The 20,220-nt window shown below is 41.3% G+C and overlaps 1 protein-coding gene across 4 annotated transcripts in view; it reads left to right on the top strand.

Annotated features, from left to right (window-relative positions):
• The window catches only part of LOC311040437 (MSL complex subunit 3-like), a 29,198-nt gene extending 14,325 nt beyond the window's left edge, over positions 1–14,873 (top strand). For all 4 annotated transcript variants that reach the window (XM_084050724.1, XM_084050723.1, XM_084050722.1 and 1 more), the window contains exons 11-14: positions 1,407–1,516; positions 3,894–3,993; positions 6,504–6,588; positions 12,305–14,873. In XM_084050724.1, the coding sequence (XP_083906850.1) occupies positions 1,407–1,516; positions 3,894–3,993; positions 6,504–6,588; positions 12,305–12,404 (395 nt within the window). In that variant the 3' untranslated portion in view covers positions 12,405–14,873. The remainder of the gene's footprint in view (positions 1–1,406; positions 1,517–3,893; positions 3,994–6,503; positions 6,589–12,304) is intronic.
• Positions 14,874–20,220: the final 5,347 nt, after the last annotated feature.

The following is a 20,220-nucleotide window of genomic DNA, read 5'->3' as shown; positions in this document are numbered from 1 at the left end:
AATATATGAAGGTGCCAAGTCATTACAATACTAAGTGCTTAGTAAACAAACAAAAGTGCTTTGAAATCAATTCTGAAAGATACAGGTAGCCAGTTCAGTGTCACCAGGACTGGACTAATGCCATCTATTCTGGTATTTGTTAAAATTCGAGCTGCCACATTCTGAATGACCTGCAATTTTTGTATAGATTTCTTTTAGTAGTCCTGTAAAAAGGGAGTTACTTAAACCACCGTGTGGAAATTCATCCATAGTTGAACATTTTACATCTTTCAGTCAGTATGTGTCATACTGTTTTGGGCCACTAGATGGCATTATGTACCCTGTGGTCAAATACCAAGTGCTGAGTAAATGAGCACTCGGCTGACGGTCTCTTATAGAGCAACAAGGAGCTCATTATGTTGTATCGTTGTCATGTCACTGGAATTTATAGCTTCACAACAACACCTTTTATTAGACTTTATTAGGATATTGATATTCTACACTACAGGGAATATCAAGGTATAGCGTCACAGACAACAGTATTTTGTACTCGTCTTGATGTGGTGTAAACAAATGTGCTGAATATGCTGTGTTCGCACTTTTCCGCTTGCTGACATCCTTTACCTGTTCATTAGCCTCTAACACAAAGTATAGCCAAACGAGCACTCATGCCTTTGTCTTTGTGTTGGCTGGCTGTTCTGGACTAAGGTGAACCAGTAGAAATAGTCCAAGGCGAAGCACACCCATAAAAAAAGAAAATGTAACGGGTGCTGAACAAAACATTCAAACAATAAAAGAAGAGAGCTCTGCTGTAACTTTAAGTTAAGTTAACCCTTTAAGACCGGGAACGCGTCTGTGTCATTATAGATTTCTTTGGCTATTCAAAAATAGCAGATATACAAGCTCATAGCGCTGCACAGAGTGCCGTGCTATGATCTTGTAGATCTGCTATTTTTTTTAAATCATGGCAATTTATGCAAATCTTTGAATATATATTTTTTAAAGCGAACATTTGTAACTAAAAAACAAACTAAAAAAAAAAAGTGAAACTTTTTTTGTCAAGGACCCTCAAAATGATATGTATTTGGCCACAGACCAGGGACCCCCCAGAAGCAAAGATTTGAGTTAAAACGTTTTGCTTTGAAAAAAAAATATATATATATATTTAAATATTTGCACAAATTTTCCCGATTTTTCAAAAGTAGCCAAAGTAATAAAATAATGGTTAAAGTGGTTACACAGATGCCTTCCCGGTTTTAATGGGTTAAAGTTAAGTTAATCCCTGGGAGCTACATTGCAGCATTGCCAACTTCTTTTCTTTCTGAAATGACCACTGACTCATGACAATGCCTCTTGTCTTGTCCAGCATTGTTTCTTGGCATTTATGTGCATTTTTCCTCTTTGTTTTCTCTCTACCCCCTTGGCAGAGACTCCAGTGCACAGTGGCTCGTCCTCCCCGTTGCCCCTGACACCTTGCAAGGACAGGGGAGGTCCATTCTACGGCCTGGAGAGCCGCAGGAACAATGAACTTAATGAGGTGATGAATATTATCTTGCCTGTTAGGCCTAATGGTCCCACACACGCCTTCACTCCCCCAGATTGAAATGATACACGTTGATAAACGATCATGTCTGGCACAAGAAACAACCAGTGCTTCTTCAGCCACTAGGATCCCTTAGACTTTGTGTGTTGTGAAGTTGATTAGGGGTGAAATTAACAATAGATGTTTTTTTTAGAACCAGAACATTTATTGCATTAACCCATTGAGACCTGAAGCCGATTCTACATGTCTCCTAAATCTCAACAGTTTTCTGAAAAACGTATGTTTCTATGTCAGTGGTGTTCAATCTTTTTCATGTCAAGGACCCCCAAAATTATATGTATTTTGGCCATCAAAATATTTTGTCCCAGGGACCCCCAGAGGCAACGATTTTAGTTAAAAATGGCTTTAAAAATATATATATTCAAAGATTTGCACACATTTTCACGATTTTTCAAAAATAGCAGATCTACAAGCTCGTAGCGCGGCACTCGGTGCCGCGCTATGAGCTTGTATATCTGCTATTTTTGAATAGCCCAAAGTGTAAAATAATGCTTTTTAGCTCAAATCAAAACATGACACAGTTCCAGGTCTTAATGGGTTAAATATTAGCAATCAAGTAAGTTTAGTCGTGTAAAATAAAAAAAACGTTTAATTTATGCTATACACAACTTCAATGAAATGTGAATGCGTGTCGTATTATAACGGGGAGATTCAATTACGATTTTACGATGATCGAGATCAGCGATGCGAGTGAGAAGACGTGATTAAACCGCATTTGATTTCCATTATCCTGACCTGACCATGACGGTCACCCCTCGACTGTTTTGTTTTTGCAGCCGGATCTCGACCCCAATCTGCACGGCGCTTGCAATACAGCGACTATGATTACAACATGGACTAGGAGAAATAGATTTTCGTAGTAGTAGAGAAGCATCGACTTTAGTAAAATCTAACATCAAACAGACCGTCGTGTAATGGTTGTTTGTTACTAAAGAAACATATTAACCCATTTAGACCTGGAACGCATCTGTGTCTCTTTAGATTTTTTTGGCTATTCAAAAATAGCAGATATACAAGCTCATAGCGCGGCACCGAATGCCGCGCTACGAGCTTGTAGATCTGCTATTTTTGAAAAAATATTGGGGGAAAAAATGTTCAAAAAAACTCAGGTCTTAACTCATTCAGTGCCAAAAATATTTCTGGCTATATCACCCCTGTGCCAGAGCCAAAAATACATTGTAAAAAAAAAAGTGCTTAGGAAGCGAGATACAGCTTTTTTCAGTAAGATGTTAAACAAGAAGTGAATGGAGCAGCAACTCTTCAAACCATGATATCTTGGGTTGTGAACATTTTTTTTTTTTTTTTTTAATATTTTTTGTTGTTGAAATCTTTATTATTTTTTTATTCATGACGTCTCAGACGTCATTGGCACTCTGGGCTTATGAAAAACGTGACGTCTCAGATGTCATAGGCACTAAATGAGTTAATGGGTTAATATGTTAGTTTACCGTATTTCCATAGAAGTTAAAATATGGAGATATCGTTGCTGCCTGACAGCAACGATATCTCCGTAGTTTCACTTTTTGCGTTTTTTCGTAAATTAACGCCCTACTTGGCCATACTACAGAGTCACACAATAGCGTCAAAAGTAGCACATTTTGCGCCTCGTTTCGAGCTTGTGGATGTGCTACTTTTGAATTTGAATCCTGAAAAGTAACAGTTTTGGACATAATGAGGTTCCTACCCGACAGAGACGATATTTAAGGAGGCCTGTCTCGTGCGCTTGTGTCATTCCTCCGCTCGACCGAGGAGTTGTTTACGCCCCTAGTTAATGTGATAATCTCATTATGATTATCATTTTCGCCACAATCGTGCAGCTGTAGCTCAAGCCAAGATGATGGAGAGAGAGCCTTTGGTCTCACACTGTGTTGTCTGCACCACAAGGCAACGAGACCCAATATGTATGATAATCTGAAATTCAGATACAAAATAGCCTAAGGAGCAAAAATCCCCCCAAAAAAGAAACATTTCCAAAAGTTAATGAGTAATTGTGCTTAAATAATCATGATCTCAATATTGACAAAAATAAATGTGATTTTTGTGCCAAAACTGAAGTGGCCCTATTACAATAAAAAGTTGTTTTTGACAAATGAGTAATAAAGCAATTACAAGACGTCTGTTTGTGTACAGATACTGTGATGATGAACACTTGCCATCATTTTTGTCTTTTATGGTATAAATGAATCATATGGATTCAACAAAAAAAATAATCAACGGACTTAATTGGTTATGACGATACGTCGTTAGTTGCTGCCCAAAGTTGATATTTATAGATTTTTGCTTTTCTTTTTGTGGCTCCATTGATTTTTAGGTCCTGAGCTGGAGACTGACTCCTGACAACTATCCTCTGACAGACCAGCCTCCTCCACCTTCCTACCTGTACGGATCTCAACACCTCCTGAGGCTGTTCGGTCAGTCACACTAACGTTTTTTTCATGGATTCAAGTTCTCAGTCGTCACGACTGATTTCAGTCATTTGGCTTCCATATAGAAGTCCTCTCACGCTGTTTCACAAATCGCATTTTATCGCACTTTGGTGTAACAACACTTTTCAGCCGTGAGATTTTATTTTGCCTTAACCCATTAAGACCGGGAACGCGTCTGTGTAACCACTTTAACCATTATTTTATACTTTGGGCTATTCAAAAATAGCAGACATACAAGCTCATAGCTAGCTATGAGCTTGTAGATCTGCTATATTTTTAAAAATTTTGAACATTTGTGCAAATCTTTGAATATATATATATTTCTTTTTTTAAGCGAACATTTGTAACTCAAATCTTTGCTTATGGCGACATAGGTTTTTTTCAAAAAACTTTTAGGATTTAGAAGACATTTGTAGAATCCTCCAGAAGCAAAGATTTGAGTTACAAATGTTCGCTTTAAAAATATATATATTGAAAGATTTGTAAAAATGTTCGCTAATTTTCAAAAAAAGCAGATCTATGAGCTTGTATATCTGCTATTTTTGAATAGCCAAAGAAATCTGAAAAATGACACACAGATGCGTTCCCGGTCTTAATGTGTTAATCCATGCGTTTTACATTGGTATCGTTAAGTGACTCCCTCACTCGTCATTCTGTTGGTTTTTGGTCAGTCACACTTAACGTTTTACTTTCATCCCCATGTTTGTGCCGATTCTGGTGGGGGGGATGAGATCAGTGATCAGTCACTCTAAAGTTTTACATTGGGATTGTTCAGGGACTTCTTCACTCATCATTCTGTTTCTTTTTTCGCCAGTCACTCTAAACGTTACCTTGGTATATCGTTCAGGGACTCCTTCATTCATCATGCCGTTGCTTTTTGGCCAGTCACATTAAACTAAAGCTTTGCTTTGAGAGCGTTCAGGGACTCCTTCACTCATTATGTTGTTTAACCCTTTAAGACCGGGAACCTATCTGTGTCACTTTTTAGATCTCTTTGGCTATTCAAAAGTAGCAGCTATACAAGCTCATATCTTGTAGATCTGCTGTTTTTTTTTATTGTGATTTTTGCAAATCTTTGAATATATATTCTACAAATGTCTTCTAAACTATGAGCCGCACTATGAGCTTGTATATCTTCTATTTTGAATAGCCAAAGAAATCTGAAATGAGAGATGCGTTCCCGGTCTAAACATGTTAACTCAAGCAACGCTTCACTGAAAGCAGCCAATGCACGGATCCAGTTGGAGTTGAATGTGTTGTCGTCTGTCTGCATTTCCCGAGCTATAGGCCATACAGCACCTGTGAATGTACTAGAGAGATAGCGAACCGTCTGTCTCGTGCACTGTCGCATTCCGGGGAGTTGTTTACGCCCCTAGTTAATTTGATAATCTCTTTATGAATTTATGATTATATTTTTTACCATCATCGTGCTGCGCAAGCCAAGATGCCTTCGATCAGAAACAGTGTTGTCTGCACCACAAGGCAATACGATCAATTTGTTTAGGCAATGTGTTAATAATCTGAAATTCTAAATACAATGTGGTCTAAAAAGTTCACAGTTTCAAAAAGTTAAACAAAAGCAGGAGTCAATGACTTCATATCAAATAATTGTGAGAACTCAACATTGACCAGAACAATCGAGATGATGATTTTTGCCGTTGTCGAGCAGCCTAAACAAAGGCACTAGTGTTATACACACCATTCAATGATGCTGTGGTCAAATTCACAACATGTGAATGGGTCTCAAGGCATTTTTGTCATTTTCTTTTTGCATCTTAACACATCCGCTGCCATGGACGCAGATCTGCGTCCTAATAGATCCAACCGTGGGCTGCCAGAGTAATTAGGACGCAGATCTGCGTCCTAATGTTTAATTTAGTTAATAGACGATCACGCTGTCTTATTTACATTCCGAGATCATTTTCGCTTCCGAGTCACTTCCGCTTCACCCGGAAGCAATTTCAGCGATTTCCGTTTCCGGTTTTAGCTTGAAAAATGCGCTAATGCGGCTAAAATACGTTTTTTCACACACTATAAAATACAAACGGATAGCTCCACTTCTATTTTCTTTGGTCCGGGTGACGATCAGGCATCGTCGTCGTGTATCACATAGTTTTTAGGCCGATCAGAGATTGTCGAAGACATCATATTCGTTTCATGTTGTTTTGACTGTTTGAGCCTGGAGGGGGGGGGGGGGGCTCAGCGAGTCATCGAGGGTGCCATTTTGCTGCTCTCTGGTGGTCGATCCTCGTATGTGTTCAAAACCATGGCCTGAGAAACTTAAATGCATTTAAATAACAAAATAACAAAACAAAAAAACACGCAAATCGCTGGCAGTCAAGGGGGTACATTATGAATAAACTCTGGCAGTCAATGTGTTAATACATATTGAATACCCCATTACTGTAGTGAACCGTGAGCTACAGTATGTGATCTGTTAGGACAGCCCAGGCACATTTTAGTAACAATAGGCTCACTTTTGTCTTTTCTTCCAGTGAAACTTCCAGAGATCCTGGGCAAGATGAACCTCCCTGAGAAGAACCTCAGAGCTCTGATCAAACATCTGGAGCTGTTCCTCAGGTATGTCATGGATAGTTTCATTATCACCCTTTCCATTTACTCGGCTACCTCGTCCTAAAGTGACTGTAACTGGAAAGCGTTTGTGTAAATAGTGGTGTCAACCACTGGTTCTCAACTCTTTTCGAGGACCCCCGTTTGATACAATTTTCTATCACTGGGATCCCAATCTTCACTGTAAAGTCCTCCCGTGTTACAGACCTGTACGGGCCCATTTGGACCCCATTTTGAGAACCAGTGGGGTAAACGGTTGGAAATAAGGCGTGGCGCGGCCGAAGGATCAAACTAGTGACCTTCTCATTACCAGATGGCCACTGAATGTACAACAATGACAACAATATACTGTAGATCACTGCGTCGACAGATACTTTTCTGAATGTGCAAAAAATAATAATAATCTGAATATCTTTTTACACACTTACTCGTATAGTCAGGGGTGCACATAACTGGTGCGCAGGTAATAAAAAATGCGCACCACATCAGACGACGCAAGGCGCTTTTGCGCACCAACAGCTGGGACAGGAATTTCCAAGCTTTTATTTTTTAGCAAAAATAAAAAATAAAAGCCTGGAGATCGAGGCTAGGAATTTACTTCCTGAAGCTACACTCACAAAACCCGTCGGCCCCATGTACAGCCATTAGGCGCAGGGGTAGAGGACGCATGCTGCACGTGATTGTATGAGTGTTGCCTCGCGTCGCCTCGCATCGCCTCGCATTGCCTCGCTGCGTGCACGCAGCCAGCAGCGGCTGTTAGGTCACCGATGATGAACGTACCGTAAAGGTGCAAAATATGCCGTGAACGTCCCAATCTGGCGGATAAAATCAGCGCAGCAGCACAGGGCACCAACCTTGGGGGCTTTACCTAGCAGCGTGAGAAAAGAAAAACGGCGAAAATCGGCGGAATTTTGAAGCAGAGCGTCCTTTTTTCTCGTGCTGAATCCCCCCCCCCCCCCCCCCCCCGTTGACAAAACGGGACGGGACCATGCGCACCAAGTCACATCTCCAGGTGCTCTTCTGAGCACCAGACCTAAAAAGTTATGTGCACCCCTGCGTATAGTAGCTAGTATCTATAGGCAGTTATTAACTACTGTACGTTACAGAGTACTTTGTGACAACAGGATACAGAAAATTGAATCAAAACGATTCAAAACGGTGGGTGTAAGATCCTGCGACTAGCAAGCACATACAAGCCATCGCTCAAGGTGGATGCCGAGCCGTTAAAGAAATGTTCAGGAGTCACATTCTTTAGTCTCTCGCATGCTTAATATACTCGTAGAGAAATTCCCTGCCACCTCAAATGGATTGTGCAGTCATGGGAGTACCGTCAAATGTGATATTGCCTTTCAGAGCGGGGCAAGCCATTCCAAGGTTAAACCCATAAACCCATTTTTCTTTTTCTCAACTCTTTTTAAACGACGGTCGCGGTTGAAGAAGCACCGAACTGCTTAACGGCTCAGTTCATTAAATGAACATTGACCCTATCGCATTGGCCAGTATATCGTCAGCGCTCACCACAGTGTGTTAGCACAGGGCGGGCCTCTGGGGAATTCCTCATCGCCTGGCAAGGCCTTCTGTGTTGCACGCATCGATTGACTGACAGACAAGCACACATACGTGCATAATTTACATACACACATGTGCTGGGACTACCAGCGCTAGACCTTACCTTACATTAAACACTCAGTTGTACATATTTCGTCTTAACGAGAAAGTCACACACAGCAAGCGTCATGGATGCTTTGTCCTTGGCAGTTTATGTCACGCCAGTGTCTAGCAGTATGGCATCTCCATCTTCATCTAGTTCAGGGGTTCTCAAACGTTGTTATACCACGACCCCATAATATGAGGGAATGTGTTTGGCCCAAAAGCCAAAGTGTCTCTTTTAAGCCACCCGCTCATGTTGAACATAATTCCTCAGTACATAAATCCTTTATGGACAGAGCTAAATCGGTTTGTGTGCCTCAGCCTCAGTTTCTGCAGTGCAAGGGCTTGTGTGTGTGTTGTCTTGTTGCTGTTTCTTCTCGGTCGGTGTTGGAGGCGGAGCTGTGTGTGTGTGCTGTGTATGAGGAGTCAAGCCAATAGTTTGTTTGGTGGCGGCGACCACAGACTTTTATATATATATTTTTTTTTACCTTTTATTGATAAAAAAAAAATACTTATTTTTTGGTTGCCACTGCATGACCCCAACGGCACCTCCCTGTGTGACCCCACTTTGGGTCGCGACCCATAGTTTGAGAACCCCCCCCCCCCCCCCCCAACTAATCATATGTGAACTGGGGACCCCCCCTCCCCCCTACCATGATAAGCACTTATATTGTAGGAGTTGAGGCATTACATTTTGTTTGACTCTGTTCCACAGATAAATATTGTGAAAATAAGAGATCTACAAGCTCGCAGCGCCTCGCACTGTCTGCGAGGCATTGTGAGCTTGTAGATCGGCTATTTTTATTGCCTCTTTCTTCTATTATTTGACAATTTGGTCAAAGTCTTTAAATTGTCACTTCACTGTTTGAGGACCCCTCCACAATCATCTGATCCCGATCCATAGGTTGAGAACCACTGATTTAGTTCACTGGATGGGAAGAGGGTTTACTGTGTGTGTGTGTGTGTGTGTGTGTGTGTGTGTGTGTGTGTGTGTTGAGGTGTTATCTTGCCCCAGAGGTTTTCATTCACCGTACGTACAGACACAGATTGCGATTTAGAGTGCGTAAAACTGCAAAGGGAGAGAAAGAGCCTCCGAAAAGGAAGGGAAGTCGTTAAGAAAAAGCCATTATGAACCGAAATGGGAGGTAGAAAAAGACTTAAGGAATGGAGGACAGAGAGAAAGCAGCGGGGGATGGATAGTGTTGAAGTGAGAGAGAGAGAGAGAGAGAGAGAGAGAGATGAGTGAGCGTTAGACAAGCTGCTGAGTCTAATCTCTAAATCCTCCCTGGCGATCTTCAGTTCAGCCGGTCCCCTAACCGAGGGGATTTAGCTTGCGTTCCTTCTCTAATCAAACACATGCAGCACCTCCGCTGGCCACTACGGGGCACTGTGGAGCAGCACAACTCGCCCTTGATTGTGGGAAACTGGGGAAAAACAGTCGTTTGAAATTAACTATAAGGGCCAGCAATGTGTGGCTGATGGAATATGATAAGGGTTGAGGTTTGTAGACATGTTTTAAATTAGGGATGCGGGGGTTAATGTGGTTAACATGACACTTTTAATTAAATTGTCAAATTGTGATATTATCAAACATAAATATCAAGTATACATTTCCCAAAAGGAAAAGCATTTATTTAATTCAGCCTGAGCAGAATTGCCGGATAAAACGTATTCCCCTCCAATGATAAAAAATGGATGACTTCTTTTTTTTTTGTGATGACTTTTCCCTCAGTCGCTTACACAGTAAATGGGACATTTTTGAAGCCGAAGGCTGACAAAATGCAGGTACATTACAGCCGGCTTGGCCCGTGTGGTTTTTGCGTTTCATGTCACACACTTTGAGATCAGCCGCGCGGCACATTTTGTGAGACAAGGTCGCAGAGCAAGGCAGAAAACGGATTGATGTTGCAGTCAAGAGACCCGAAAACTGAAGTGCACTGCATTCTGGGAAGTTGGCCACAGTTGATCTCTCTTGCTCTCTCGCGCTCCCTTTCTCTGCAAGAATGAAAGATTAATCCATTAAGGCCGGGGAACACATCTTTGTAACCAAGCCATTATGTTATGCTTTGGCTATTCAAATATAGCATATATACAAGCTCATAGCGCGGCACCGAGTGCTATTTTATGAGCTTGTAGATCTGCTATTTTTGAAAAAATCGTGAAAATATGTGCAAATCTTTGAATATCTATCTATTTTTAAGGCCAACATTTGTAACTCAAATTTTTGCTTCTTGGGATTCTACAAATGTTTTCTAAATCCTACAGTTTTTTGAAAAACGTATATTTCTATATCTGTGGTTCTCAAACTTTTTCATGTCAAGGGCCCCCCAAATGATATGTATTCGGCTGCGGACCCCCATCTCAAAACATGTTGTTCCATGGACCCCCCAGAAGCAAAGATTTTAGTTAAAAATGTTTGTTTAAAAAAAAATATATATATATTCAAATATTTGCACAAATGTTCAAGGAAAAAAAAAGGAAAAAATAGCAGATCTACAAGCTCATGAGCTTGTAGATCTGCTATTTTTGAATAGCCAAAGAAATCTAAAAATGACCCAGATTATTTCCCGGTCTAAATGGGTTAAGTAAGTGTGTGTGAGCGTGCGTGCGCCCTTTTTATATTGGCGTACAGTCCATATGCCCACAGCAGTATGAGCCGTTTCTCATCCCACAGCAGTGTAGATAATACCTCATTCTTCACCCACCACAATGGTGGCATCAGCCAGAATGCCTAATGGGAAAATGTCACAAACACTTTTGTGCTTTTCCACAGGAAGACACATTTTTGCCAAGCTGAATTAACCACATGAACCCTATAGCGTTTGCTATCCTCGGCGGTGAGCGTTTGTTTGTGAGCTTGTAGATCGGCTATTTTCTAGCTATTTAAAAGACTTGGTGTGGAGGAGAAAAAAATGAGCGTACCTAGTATAAAGCCCTGGTGGACTCCAGTCAACTAAGTATATAGGGTTTAAGTCTTTACATTTTATTATTTTTCCCCCCAAAACGGGGTTGTGTGTGTGTGTGTGTGTGTGTACTTTCTAAAAATCAGCCCACCCAAGATCAGCAGATGACAATTAGCCTTTTGGCTTAGACTCACAAAAAACTTCCCCAGCTTTACTGTAGTTGCTAAAACTGTGTGGAAGCAGTTAGAGAGTTTAAAAAAAAACAATAACTTCATTGCAGTCGGTGTAGGTTTGTTAGCAGGCGTTCTGCTAACAAAGTGCCGTTTTAGGACAACTACCGTGGATTTTTGAAGTCCCCAGACGTACCGGTAGGCAGAGATCTCTCATCTGCCAACGTGATACTTTTGGCTGAATCTGACATGTTATTCACAGGACAGTGACGTCCCTGCTAAATCGATGAATAAAGTGCCGTTAAAGCGTTCTCTTGTCACCTAGCAATCCAGCCTGACATAAAGATGTGCTTTACACGCTTGCTGTCCCATTAGGTTGCCTTGTTTGTCAACAAGTCACCAGATAATTTCTTAATTTCTCCTCTGATGAGGATAATTTGTTTGCGTTGGGATTAGGAGGCCCGGTGGAGCTAAAATGAGATGGCAAGATTTCAAGGATTTAACCGAGTGCTGGATACTAAGAAGATCTGGATTAGTTTCCCCCACTACTGATTAGATGGAACGGGCTGGGGGATTTTTCTCTCTCACACACACACACACACACTCTCCCCCCTCTCACAATCTTTCTCTCTCACGCTCTGTCTCTCTCTATCACCCAGTCGCATGTGCATTCCTTCTCCTGTTCTCCGTAGTGACTCGTAGCTTGGGTAGTAGTAAAAGGTGAAGGATGCTGGAGCTCTTCCTGGTGACATTTAGCCCCTGTCAGAGGTTGGGAGCTGTTGGGAGTTTCATGCTGTGAGCCATGGAGGCTCGTGGAGGCGTGACGAGCCATGACTTGACGGAACAGTCGCAGCGGCGCTTCTCTTTTCGCTGGGGCTGTAAATGTCCGTTGTCACAAATGGTTTCACAATTCCCACGGTCTGTTTCTCCTCTCCCCCCGTCTGCTCCTTCCTCCTGTTCGGTGTATTTGTTTTATTTTGTTTTGCTCTCTCTATCTCTTAGGTTTCTCGCGGAGTTCCACGAGGACTTTTTCCCCGAGTCGGCATACGTATCGGCGTCGGAGGCCCACTACAACATGAAACAGCCGAGGCCTATTTACTGAAGCTGACCCGGCGTTTTCTTTGTGTATATTCCCTGTCCCTCTCTACTTTCCTTGTTATGCCCCCCCCCCCCCCTCCCTCCACCCCACACTCCCCTCCCACTTCCCGTCCCCAAGCTGGGTTACTTGAAGGAGAAAAAAGCTGATCTTATGCTGATGATGTCCTGCTATTACCTCCCGCTGTGCTACGTCCTGCTTTGTCTGCTCGGCACGCTCTGCTTTAGTGCTCTCAGTTTAGACCTCTCGCACCGCAGCATTCTGCTCAGCTGTAATAGAAAAGTTAGAAAAGAGCCCCAGGCCATTATTAGAGATGTTTTTATACTTTAGTTGCGTGAGCTTGTAGATCTGCAATTTTCCCGGCGCACGATTCGACTCGATGCAATTTCAAGTATAATCCCGGCATTATTCTGGCCCAAATGATCGTATTGGGCTGCATCAGCCTCGTTCTATCCCCAAGTCCCCGGCCTCCCAAATTTAGACTTATTTAAGACCTTATCTCGGCCTCAGATGTGTCGTTTGACTAATTATGCAACTGGTCTCCAGGGTAGTTGGCATTTCTCCATCTTAAAATCCTGCATTTCAGACAAATGACCAAGTGCTTGACCCAGGCTTCCAAGCTGTTTTACTCCCTGCTGCCAAACATTAACTTCCTGCTATGGCCGGCACTGACCCTCACACGTGAGGTCTTGACCGCCCCCTCCCCTCCCCTCCAAAACCCCTGTGCTGAATCAGCTCCATGGAAGTGGACCTGAGTCGTCGGCACGGCAGGACCTTGCCCTTGACTCCCCTTCCCCAGTAGCAGCCCCCCCCCCCCCCCCAGGTTATGAAGTTACTGGCTGTCCACGGTCTTTGCACCTGTAACTCTACTAAATGAATGCTCTGGTGGGGCCAAAGCGTAAAGGGATAGTTCACCCCCAAAATGACTTTTTTTCTAACTATTACTCCCGTGAAGCCTTGAATTCATGGATTTTTTTTCAGTTTTTGGCGCATTCCTAATCCAATCATTTGATGACCGGCAGCGGCTCCGGTAGGAGACTCACCAGAGACATTGGCAAAACGAAAAAATCGCCATGAATTCAAGGCTTCATTTTTTGGGTGAACTATCCCTTTTAAATGGTGTTTTTCGCTGAGAAGGCTTGCCCCCCCCCAAGCTGTGCGTTATACCCCGCAAACTCCTCTTTGCTTAGTGACTTTAACTGATAATGTTTAGTGTTGTGCCCAGCCAGCCATGTTTCTGGAGTTCCTGAAGAGAGAGTGCTGTTCCTGTACTGGATCGATTGCCTATACCCTGCTATGCAGAGCTCATTCTCATTCACTGACTCTTTTTAGAGCTTTCTTTTCTGTCCATCAGCTACGCCATGTATTCGTTGTCTTTAAGACGTTTGGTGATGTGTCGTTTCTAATTGGATATTTCTATCCTATTTGCGCGCCTTCTGCTTTGAAGAGCTTCTGAGTTTCCGTTTCACTTTGTGCATCTACCAACACAACGTACCTATAACCGAAATTGGCACGTTATGCAACAAACATGTCATCAGTGGATGTCTGTTTTTCTGAAGGAAATCTCCCCCTCCCCCACCCCTGTTTTATAGTGTAACCTGAACCCACAGTATGGTTGCATTTTAACTACTCTACTGCTCGAGTGTCTGTTGATTGACTCGGATGAATTGTGCTTACCGCATAGGACATACAGTATGAGTGCATGAAAAGAACGTCTTTTCGGTATATTTGGTTTTATTTTGCTATAAAATATCACACACAAATATTTGTGTGGGTAAACGCCCCACTTGTGCTCCAAAGAGGTTAAAAAACAAATATCATTAGACACGGGTGTGGTTGGAACAATGCTTATCTCAATGCTAACACGCTGCAAGTCATCTCTTCTTTTTTTTTATTTACCTTTATTTTTTCTATTTTCTTTCAAGGAAATTGAAGTTTCATATTTAGTTTTTCATTATGACCTTGTGAAAGTGTAAATACAAAAAAAAAGTAAATAGGGGATAATGTGAATGTGTTTCTCCTATTTACATACAAAAGGAATATTTTTGATCCCTCCCACCATGTCAATGTGTAACGCTTAAGCATCCGGGAATTGACTTACAGTACCTTTTTTTTTTTTTTTACACAGATCGTACAGTATGTGTTGAATCAGCTATTAGTGTTTTAAACTATCCTGATTGTGGCTTGTGTACAATGCTCCTATATCAAAACGTATCAGTATTTGCACTACCACCTGTATCACTTCAATTCATAACACACACACACACACCCGTTGATACAGAATGTGTCTGTATGTTTACATCTTTTCAACAGCGGCCGGGTTCATTGGTAGGGTATGCAAGTCCTATTAATTAAAGTAGTACTTTGTATTATGTTCTGTAGGCTATTTTCAATGTTCCGAAGTTCAGTTTATGTTCTTGCCCTTTTCTTGTTTGTTTTGCCAGTAGCATTTGAATAAAGGGTTGTTTTTCTAAAGTTGTTCATCTTATTTCCGATGCATACAGTCATAGCAAATGATAATACAGATTCATTTCCAATATGTACTTTTTATCGAGTCGATGCCCAAGAGTGGGCATACACAAATCTAGAGATGAGACTATTGATGAAGTTTTGTGGTCTGATTTGTGTTGAGATAGCCTCTCTGCTACTATTAATTATAGATATAGACTGACTCATTGTAATTTTCTCCACCAACTTTATTATACACCTCAAAAGTTGCATAGATACAAATCTGAGATTTATGTTTTAGGTGTGGTACAGAAGAAGGCTCCTTTTTGCATTGTACATGGCAATGTATAAAAGTGAAAACATTCTGGTGTGATATCTGTGATACACTGGCTAAAATTGCAGAGGCTCCCTTCCCGTTAGACCCTGAAGTTTGCCTCTTAGGCAATGTCACTGCTATCAGTGCAAATCTAAGAAAGCACAACATTAAATGTGTAGAGGTGGCACTTGGAGTTGCTAGGAAATGTATTGCAATAACATGGAAGTCTGACCCCCCCTCCTCATTGCGAGATGGTTCTCAGAAATGAACAGTTCTGTTCCTCTTGAGAAGATGACTTATCTTTTGAGAAAGTTTTGACACCTTTTTATTTGGCAAACTTATTTGGACTATATGGAAACGTTGTCCCTACCTGTATCAGAGATGTTATTGGTTATCTACAGCTATCTCAGTCTAGATCTATTATTTCTTGAAGCTACGTAATGTCTATACAGTAGATTTGTCTCTTCTTGTTGTTCCTTTTCTGTTCTTGTGGGAGCCTTTATTTTTTATTGTTTTATTCGTGCTGTCCTTTATGCATGTGGGTTTGTATTTGGGGAGGGCGGAGGGATGTGGGGGGGTTGTATGTGTACCTTTGTGAAAAAAATATTACATAATACCTTAATACCTCTACAGACATCCCAAAGCACCACACAAAAACAGTGAATCCCCCCCCCAAAAAAATCGACACCATGGTTAAACCAGTGGTTCTCAAAGTTTTTTGTGCCAACTTCTGCCAACGACCCCCATCTGAAAATGTTATGGGATCCCCAGAAGAGAAGATTTGTTTTAAAAAAAATCTTAAATTCCTTCAAACAAAAATAGCAGATGTATAAGCTCGCAGCGTGGCACGAAGTGACGCGCTGTGCGCTTGTATATCTGCTATTTTGGAATAGCCAACGTATAAAATATGGATAAAGGGGTTAACAAGTATTAACAAATGTCGCTGGGGACCCCCTGGAGCCCCACTTTGAGAACCAATAGGTTAAACGACCCAGACTTGACTCTCAAAGAGACGGTGTAGAAAAGCTGAGCGTGAATGGAAATCTGATGATGTCCAAGTCTCTCTGGATGTTTTTGAAATCTCTCATGGCATACCAATGTGCAGTCAAGGTTGTCAGGTCAAGCTACTTCTCCAACATTGTCACAGCCATATCCTACGGACATTGTTAAAGATAATAGACTCAGTCACTAATCCCACCCCTTCCCATAACATCCAACCGTAACATCCATAGTTTTACTGAGGTTACGTTTAGGAATAAGGTTAGGTTCAGGCATAGTTTTACTGAGGTTACGTTTAGGAATAAGCTTAGGTTCAGGCATAGTTTTACTGAGGTTACGTTTAGGAATAAGGTTAGGTTTAGGCATAGTTTGACTGAGGTTATGTAGTTTAGGAATAAGGTTTAGACATAGTTTTACTGAGGTTAGTTTAGGAATAAGGTTAGGTTTAGACATAGTTTTACTGAGGTTACTTTAAGAATAAGGTTAGGTTTAGACATAGTTTTACTGAGGTTACATTTGGGAATAAGGTTAGGCTTAGATATAGTTTTACTGAGGTTACATTTAGGAATACGTTTAGGTTAGACATAGTTTTACTGTGGTTACGTTTAGGAATACCTGGTGGCGACCGTTCCGAGGTCACCGGATTTTACCCGGGGCGGGCATGTTTTGGGGCGAGCGTTCTTGTATTTGTAGTAGTAGCCGTAGTAGTATAACTATGCATGCATGTTTGCCTGGCTGCGCAGCAACCGTACAACCTGCCCCAAGTGTACCTATTACTGCCCTATCTGCAGTTAGAGAGACGCAACATCCATCTCGTCTACTTCCACCCAAGTAGTCTGCAGGAAGTCCAGATAATTACACAATGCAGTAGCACTTTTATCACCAATAAGTCATGTCTAAGCAGCACACGCAATGGGGTCATATAACTATTATGCATGCACAGCAACCGTTAAACCTGCCCCAAGCTGCGTTGCCAGATTTTGTGCAACCAGGTCTATGAAAACAAGGCCTGTAACTACCAACATTTGCAATCGACTTTACCCCAAAAAAAAACAGGCCCCAAGTCGCTCATAATAAGCAGACATGGCAACACTGGCCCAGGCAGAGTGTACCCACTGTTACACTATCTGCAGTTGAGACATCCACCTTATCTACTACACTTCAGTACCTTTATCCAAGCACAGTCTGCAGGAGGTGAGATGACTAAGGTAGCACCTATTGACCCTGATGACTGGCTAGGCATATCTCATGAGATGAGAACAGAATTCGTAAGGAAGATTGGACCCTACAGATGGAATCAGGGGTCATTTTTCCAAAAATAAAACAGAGGACGGGAGAGGTGGAACTTTTAACCCATTAAGTCCGGGAACGCATCTGTGTGTCATTTTTTGATTTCTTTGGCTATTCAAAAATAGCAGATATACAAGCTCATAGCGCGGCACAGAGTGCCGTGCTACGAGCTTGTAGATCTGCTATTTTGGAAAAATCTTGAAAATGTGTGAAAATCTTTGGATATATACATTTTTAACTTGAATCTTTAATTCTGAAGGGTCCCTGGAACAACATATTTTGAGTCCACGGCCAAATACATACAGTGTAATTTTGGGGGTCCTTGACATGAAAAAGGTTTGGGAACCACTGATATTATAGCAACATACATAAAAAAACTGTTTAGATTTAGAAGACATTTGTAGAATCCCCAGAAGAAATCTAAAAATTACACAGATGCGTTCCCGGTCTTAATGGGTTAAAAGTAATGGGGGAGAAAAAGTAAAGAAAAGCTGGCTCATGTATTCAAAGAAGAACAGTCTGTGCTTGCTTTTTGCTGCAAGCTGTTCTCCCACAAAGACTATACACGCTATAATCAGGGCAGGACTAAATTAATTTGAACAATTTCTTTAAAATGCAGAACAGGCCAGAACATGCTATGCACATCACGGAAGGAATTAAGGCGGAATTAAGAGTTTAGCCTAGAAAAGGGGCTTACGGAGGCTAATTTGACACATTTTGAGTGGACATAATCATTTAAACGTGCTTTTATTATTTATTACATCATTTTAGTGTGTTAGTGGCTAGCTGTCTTGAGTTTTAAATGTTAACGCTAAACGGACTGCGTTTATAAAGTGCCTTTCTAGTCTTTTACGACCCTTCAAAGAGCTTTATAATGTATACCACGTTCAGACACTGATGGCAGAGGAAACAAATGTTCAGTGTCTTGCTCAAGGACACTTCGAAATGTGGGTGCCGGTGTCGGGGGATCAAACCTGAAACCTTCCATTTTCCCATGCCGGTCATTCTACATCCTGGGCCACTGCCCGCCCCCTAAGTAATAAAATATCGTCTCTGTTGCGTGGAAACCTCACATGTACAAAACTGTTACTTTTCAGGATTAAAATTCTAAAGTAGAAAAAAGCAGCAGATCTACAAGCTCAAATGGACTTTAGTGCTTATATCTAACCTTTATATTACCATATGCCATCACTTATAATACTTCTACAATACATTATGATATTTGACAGCTTGTAAGAGTCTATATGTCTCCACTAGGCCCAATAGCTGTTGTTTTGGTACAGCCTATCTTGTTATGGTTCAGGTTGTCCTTCAGGCAGCTACAGTATAACTATGATCTCTGCCCTGTGCTTGAAGCAGAACTACCGTACCACTGACATGAGTGTTATTGTACTTCTGACCATGATATCATGTACATAAAGCATCACCACCACCACCTAGAATATTGTCTCAACTCCTATGTGCCTTATCGATTGCTGATTGATCCAGAATTCCACGACAGTTCTTAAAACAACAGCTAGTAGGCCTAGTGGAGACATTTAGGCTCTTTCCAGCTGCCAAATGGACAAACATGGAAAAAGGACATGCATGAAGCTCTAATCTAAGTACAGAAGCAATAACATTCCCAAATTACAGTCATGAAAACAGTGACGTTAACGTTTTAAAACGTGCCTAACATATTAGTGTCCGCAGCTTTGGTTTGATTTTTAAAAAACTGTTAGGATTTAGAAGACATTTGATAGAATCTGCCTCAGGTCTTAATGGCTTAACGGCTGTACTTTATCACACCACAGCGTCACACAAAAGCGTAAAAACAGCAGATCCACCAGCTCGAAAAAACGAGAATCCTGAAAAGTGAACAGTTTTTGGACATAATATGATGTTTCCACCCAGACAGAGACCACGACGATATTGAACTCGTTGCCTCCTGCCAAAGAACGTGCGCCCTCTGTTTCGGCACAGGCCACATCCATCTTGGAAAGACAAGGGTACATCGATTAGATCAAACCACTGTCTACTCAATAAAACTCTCCAGGCAGCCCCATGGCAGGTGGAGTGGCTTACTGCTTACAGGCCATGGCTCATCCTGTCATCTGGAATTTTTGGGGGATTGCAGTGGTGGAAAAAAACTACTCACATTTATTACTGAAGTAAAAGTATCAATATTGCCATGTAGAAATACTCTGTTGCAAGTAAAAAGTCTGGAATTCAAAATGTACTTGAGTAAAAAGTTCAAAAGTGTTGGCATAAAAATGTGCTTAAAGTACCAAAAGTAAAAGTACTCATTATGCAGAATGTCCCATTTCAAGTTTTCAAATGTATAAAAATCTTTTGAAAATAGCAAATCTACAAGCTTCGCGACGCATTGTGAGCGTGTAGATCTGCTATTTTCAAATGGCTGAAATTAATATAGGGCTGAAGAGGGTAGTGTATGTTTTGTAATAACAATCAAAATCTTGAAAGTAACTTAAGTTGACTTAAGTGGATTAAAAGTACAATATTTGCCTTGAGATGTAGTGGAGTAGAAGTAAAAGAATTGGAAATTAGAGCTACTCAAGTGAAGTACAAATACCTAAACATTGTTCTTAAGTACAGTACTTAAGTAAATGTACTTAGTTACTTTCCACCACTGTGGGATTGTTGTTTTTCCATCAGACATTTTTGCTGCATCACAGGGTTTAGTTTTTTTGTTTTAGTTTAGTTTATTTGATCATCTTCACCAAATACAATCATACATCAACATAAGCAAACTGTTACATAGTTAAAGGT

This window comes from Gymnoscopelus microlampas (assembly GCF_963454915.1).
Source record: "Gymnoscopelus microlampas genome assembly, chromosome: 24".
Taxonomy (NCBI): Eukaryota; Metazoa; Chordata; class Actinopteri; order Myctophiformes; family Myctophidae; genus Gymnoscopelus; species Gymnoscopelus microlampas.
The sequence above is the reverse complement of the archived record's forward strand: the minus strand, read 5'-3'. Positions and strand labels throughout refer to the sequence as shown.